The 6,092-nt window shown below is 49.5% G+C and overlaps 2 protein-coding genes across 2 annotated transcripts in view; one reads left to right on the top strand and one right to left on the bottom strand.

Annotated features, from left to right (window-relative positions):
- The window catches only part of FAM210A (family with sequence similarity 210 member A), a 49,754-nt gene extending 48,371 nt beyond the window's left edge, over positions 1 to 1,383 (top strand). Inside the window, exon 6 of the transcript XR_013831446.1 lies at positions 557 to 1,383. The gene's annotated coding sequence lies outside the window, so the exon portion shown is untranslated. The remainder of the gene's footprint in view (positions 1 to 556) is intronic.
- Positions 1,384 to 1,397: 14 nt separating this feature from the next.
- The window catches only part of LDLRAD4 (low density lipoprotein receptor class A domain containing 4), a 266,783-nt gene continuing 262,088 nt past the window's right edge, over positions 1,398 to 6,092 (bottom strand). The window contains 3 exon segments of the mRNA XM_079943555.1: positions 1,398 to 1,479; positions 1,481 to 1,945; positions 3,034 to 3,084. Of these exon segments, the coding sequence (XP_079799681.1) occupies positions 1,417 to 1,479; positions 1,481 to 1,945; positions 3,034 to 3,084 (579 nt within the window). The 3' untranslated portion in view covers positions 1,398 to 1,416.

The following is a 6,092-nucleotide window of genomic DNA, read 5'->3' as shown; positions in this document are numbered from 1 at the left end:
CAGGCAGGGGCTGCACAGAAGCACCCCACCCGGGTGCAGCAAAGGCAGATGCTTCTGTGAAGGAAGTTACTTTAGGTGAGAATGAATGTTACAATATTTAAGGTTAGTTTTCTAGTTGATTTTAGCTGCAAGTTGTGCTTTTTACCCTGTGCTCTGAGTTGCTCCCCGCCCAGTTCTGGCCTCCACTGCAGAGGCTTAGTGACCCCTGGGAGCGCATCTGGTTCTGAGCACTGCATTCCTCCCGGGTGCTGGTCCGCATACTTGGCCACATGGGTCCCTTCCTCAGTCCCAGGGGCTTCTACACAGTATCTGCAGCCAGTGTCACGCACATAACAGGGCGGTGGGCTGCACAGAAGCGACTGCTGAGTCTTGTTGACCAGCCATCCAGGCCTGAACTCCACTATCCAGGGAAGGAGAGACCGCAGGAACACACTGAAGTCATGTGTTTCAACAGTATAAAAATAGCCACCTTGCATTTTAAACCATTTATTGCATAAAATAGTATATTATCTGAGTATATTTCATGCTACAGTGAAAAAAATCTAAATTACCACAGAAACTGCACTGCTGGAGGGCCAGGGCAGCACTGCGTGGTGTGTAAATGCAGGTGTAAAACACGCAGCCTGAGGCTGGAGGGACTCAACACACCAGGGATGCAGGAGTTTCCTCTGCTCCATCCAGAGTCTCCAGGTGCCTCAGTGACGCATTCACTGCTGTGTGGTGACTTTCTTGGTGAATGTAAGTAAGTGGTGTACGTTAGGCTACCTCCCCTAACACCCTTTCCTGCATGATTATGGGGGAGATGATTATGGGGCCTAATTATAATCCACAGGTGAAAAGACAACATACAGAACTTCGAGTAAAGCTTCCTCATTATCTTAAACATGAAGATAGTGCAACTTTTAAAACACAGCATCACAACACTGATTAACCCCTTGCATTCATCTGACTTCTCCACTTTATACCTTGGCACACAAAACAGGAATTTAGAATCATATTTTTAAAATAAAAAAGTTCCACAGTTTGGGGGTGGGAAGCAAACTGGCGATTCTTCCCCATAATGTATAACAACATTTTCCTCTGTATTCAGTTAATTGTAAAACAGGCCATTCTGGCCTCTTCCCCTGCTGCCTCTGCTTTCATAGTCAAGTCAGATGCCTCCGTGGGTTTTATTTCATAATGTCTTCAAAGCACCCCTTTGTGTTCTCATGCCCACCCTTTGCCAAAACCTGCCCTTTCCTATCACTGCCCCAGATGAACACCGTTTGCGGCCAGACTGGAGGAGGTTTGTACTATTTCAGCCTGCGTGCGGCTCCTGTGGAAGGAATCATTGTTTTACTGAACTTGCTGTGCTGGGGACGGAGGGGCAGTGCCACCGCCTCCCTCCTCCTTTCTTAAGTCAGGTATGCACGCAGGTCAGATGAGGTTCCCGGGCTTCCTGTCCTTGCCCTGAACGGGCAGCTTGGTGCCCCCCAGGGCCGTCCCGCTGGAGTGGCAGTCTGCTCCCCCTGTGCGTGCTGTGCTGGGGGTGGAAGAGAGTGGCACCCAGGCAGTGGCCCATCACCTCGCTGTAGGCCGGGGGTGGCCCCTCCATCCTCCTGTTACTGCTGCAGGTGCTGGCACTTATGCCTGAATTGCTGCTCGGTGGGCGTGGGCCCCCGCTGTAGACGGACACGTCTATCAAATCGCTGTCAAATATGGTTCGGTTGGGTGGGGCCCTCACAGACTCTCGGTTGAGTTCCATCTGCTGTTCGGGGTCCCGGAGCTGCAGGGTGCAGGGCCCCTGGTAAGGAGGCGGCTCCTCCCCGTCCGACAGGGAGATGGTGGGGGGAAGGTCGATCTCGTGCTGCACGTAGGGGTAGGTGGGCTGGAAGCGGCTGAACCGATCCCTCTGGAGAAAGGTTGGGGCAGTCCCCCCATTCCTGGACCGCGGTGCGTACATGATCTGCAGGGAAAAGAGCAACACCTGGGAGATGTTCTTGGCACAGTGATGACCACGGACGTGATGGCAGCAAGGAAATTCACTTCTGTTCTCACCCATCTGAAAACTTTTCCCCCCAAAACACATGTAAAGGCTATTCCAGAAAAACAGGTTTTTCGTTCCTAATGACTTTACATCACTCACCTTGCCAAACCCAGGACGGTTCAGCAACGGATAATTGCGGTTACCTGAAAATGTAGGTTTAATGGAGTTATTGTGTACATTTCCCACTGGTCAAGGAGAACACAGGAGCCCCCCCACCCCCACCCTGGCCTGCCCACCATGTGACCTTCTCTGGGCCCCACTCCTGTGATTCAGAGGAGTATAGAGGGTGAAGAATTTTCATTGTAAATGTAAGTTGTAACTTCACAGGATGGTACTTGGAGCAGGTACAAGACATTGGGTCAATTTATGAGTTATTTATAGGAGCTGTTGCCCTATCAATTACTTAAAAATATGAAACAAGTGACTTTTTTTCTTTCTGGATAAAAGTTTCCTGTAGTTATTTTTAGCAACTGACATGAAAACTATTTTATATTCCAAAGTAAGTATAATTATACTTTTTCCCCCCCAAAAGAATCCAGGTACTCTCTTGCATAGCTTCTCATCTATTCCACCATCTCACTTTCTTCTAGAGGAAGGACATATGTATATAAAGATATATATCCATCTGTCAACTTCTCTCACGCCATGTTTTTAACTTAAAGGCAAAAACCGTTATTTTTACAATCATACTATTAAACTGGGAGATGGGGTGAATCAAGCGGTGATGTTTATAAGCTACACCGACAGCCACCACCTCATTATCAGCAGCCTAAGGCATCAAGTGAAGATCCTGGATTCTCGACCTGTTTTCCGGAAGGAGCTCTGGCCAGGCACAAAGAATCCTTGGGAGAGTCTAGGGAAGACCCCTCCCGCACCTCTTAAACCAAGTTACAGGCACAGGCCTTGATCTTCTTCTGTGCTGACACGTTCAACCCTTCCACCAATTTTGTTCATCCCCCTCTATGCATCTCCTGCCACCCACACCCCACCTGTGTCCAACCCCTTACCTCTGAGGTGGGCTGAGGTCCAGATCTGTCTGAAGGCCACAGGCGCCCATCCTGGTTGGGGGGTGGGGGACATCACAGGAAGATCATTAGTTTCATGCAGCAGCACCCAAAGCCAAGGGATCACACTCAGCTGAGCGCAGGCTGTTTAACACCCGGAACCACAAAGCCCCAGCCTTTTGTTACCTGCACCCCCAGAGGAGTCGTGGCCGCAGGAAAGTCAAACAGTTCGGGTCTCCCCACAGTAGCCTTGAATGGTGTGCCCATCTACACCGCTGGCTTTCAGACTGAGTTTCCCAAACCTAAGAGCCCTCTGTGCATCTTCTTATGAATTGATTCTTCAGTACAAATGCTCACGAGGAGTGTGGAACCTGACATCTAGTTGCTTAGTAATCTTTCAAAAGTGTTTGGCCAGGGACTTTCCTGGCGGTGCAGTGGTTAAGACTCCATGCTCCCATTGCAGGGGGCCTGGGTTCAATGCCTGGTCAGGGAACTAGATTCCACACGCATGCCACAGCTAAGAGTTCGCATGCCGCAGCTAAGGAGCTGACAAGCCACAACTAAGGCCCAGCGCAACCAAAAAAAAAAAAAAAAGCCAGACCAGCAAGGTGATGAGCAAACAGTAGGCATGATTAAGGATCACTTCTAACACCATAAACTTGTCTACAGAGCATTTCAGTGTGGTATCCCTTTTGAACCCCAATTGTAGGCTATAGCAGGGTCTGCGGGGCTTTTGTGACTACTAAGAGAAGAACGGGGTGGTGGGTAGAGAAGTGCCTGTATTTTTGGATTCCCAGGAATGTGCACATACGACCTCCTGCCATCATGGCCTCCTGTGACCTGAAAGTGCCCACCGGTGGACTTGGGAGGTCAAACAGCCCCAGGTCTTAAGAAGTGAAAGCGACCTCCCCTGCTCCTTGTAGGCGGGCATCCACCACGCCCCCCCTCGCCGTGAGCAGGTGGCATCCCTAGATCTGACTATACAACTATGTAACGGCAACAGAGTGGCTCTAACCAGGTGTCCGAGCCCTAGGCAGTGCTCCTTTGCGTCAAGGGCGACGTCACTCCCGCGTTGAGAACAGCACAGAGCATCCTCCACTGTTCCTAAGAATTCCACCCTTGGCAACAGCAGATTAAAACACAGGGCGCAGCCTGACAACCAGATATCACAGCACCAAATGAAGTGGGCAGGAAGGGATCCAGAAGAGGGGTAGTAGCACGTTTTCTGAAAACCGCAATAACTATTCTCAATGGCTTTATTTTCCTAGAAATTAGCAAAACTGGAGAAGTGCCTAAAAGAGATCCACACCAAGCCTTGCACAGGTGGAATGTTGTGGTTCTGCAGGGACCCCCTCCTCTTCAGGGGCCATCGTCACGGGATGGGTCTGCACCACCACAGCCTCCGCAGGGCACGCACCCGCTCGGCCGCCGCCCCTACTGCTCACTCAGCTGCTCGCTGGCGGCTGCCTTGAGCTCAGGCTTCGCAGGGGAGGCCATGAGGTTGGCCTCTTCTGGTGCACCAGAAACAGCCCGGCGAGACCAGGGCCCAGCCACCCCACCACCCTTCGCAGGAAGCCGGGTCCTCTGACCACGACGGAATAAGCTGGGAAATAAGATAGCAGCTCACAGAGTTTTGAGCAACAGGAACAAAATCTTGCTAGTATCACTATTGCGGGCCCATACACACTGCGTCTTTCGTAGCTGTTTGCTTGTGAGAACTGTTCCCTCATGCCGCATTGCGTCCACAGAGCACCTCCGGCGCCCTTGCGTTCCTGGTGGCCCTGAAGACACCCCTGTGGGTGCCCCGGGGAGCATGGCCACCAAGATCCAGGCCCACAAAAGCCTTGGGCCACGCTGAGGGGCTCTAGTGAATCTGCATCTTCTGAAAAAGGGACACAGGACAACTCCGGATCTCACAGGCTTGAAGATGTGCATTTTCAGGTTCCTTTACCCTCAAGGAATCTGCATTGTATTTTCCCCCTTCTGAATGGTAAACAGCCGCGTGGCCAGAAAATTTTCCCATAAGTTGAATCTGCCTGACACTAAAACGTCTGCATTAAAGATAAAAAAATCACGTGCTCTTCCAAGTGCTTGTCTTTATGATCCCAACGATCCAGATGTGTCGTCTGCAGACCTGGAACACAATGACTGGAGTTTTTCCTTTTAAATCTGTTTGGCACTTTCTGTGGGCTGGGTGGTGAGTGGAAAATCAAAATTGTCTTTTCTAAAGTTGTGGTAAATTATACATAACATTTACTATTTTAATCATTTGAAAGCATACAGTTCTGTGGCATTAAGTATATCCTCGTTGCCACGCACCCATCACCCCCATCCATCTCCAGAATTTGTCTTCTTCCCAAACTGAAAACGCTGTACTCACTGAACACTAACACCCCATTCCTTCCTCCCCTCATCCCCTGGTGACCACCATTCTACCTTCTGTCTCTATGAATCTGACTATTCTAGGAACCTTGTCTAAGTGGAATCATACAATACTGTCCTTATTTCACTGAGCATAATGTCTTTAAGATTCATCCATGTTGCAGCCTGTGTCAGCATCTCATTCCTTTTTAAGGCTAATATACTCCATTTCAGGTACATACCATATTTTGTTATTCATAGATATCTTGGTGGTTTCCCCTTTTTGGCTGTCATGAATAATGCTGCTATGAACAGGGGTGTATAAATATCTCTTTGAATCTCTGCTTTTCATTCTTTTGAGGATACACCCAGAAGTAGAATTTCTGGATCATACGGTAATTCTATGTTTAATTTGGGGTTGGGGGGAACCACTACTGTTTTCCATAGCAGTGGTACCATTTCGGTTCTAATTTCATCACATCCTTGCCAACACTGGTTATTTTCTGGGTTTTTGCTAATAGTCACTCCAGTGGGTGTGATGTGGCATCTCACTATGGTTTTTTTTAAAAATTAATTTTTGGCTGAGTTGGGTCTTTGTTGCTAAGCGCGGGCTTTCTCTAGTTGTGGCGGGCGGGGGCTACTCTTCGTTGCGGTTTGCGGGCTTCTCACTGTGGTGGCTTCTCTTGTTGCGGAGCATGGGC

The sequence above is a fragment of the Stenella coeruleoalba genome (assembly GCF_951394435.1).
Source record: "Stenella coeruleoalba genome assembly, chromosome: 14".
Classification (NCBI taxonomy): Eukaryota; Metazoa; Chordata; class Mammalia; order Artiodactyla; family Delphinidae; genus Stenella; species Stenella coeruleoalba.
Note: the sequence above shows the minus strand (reverse complement) of the source record. Positions and strands in the feature narration are given on the sequence as shown.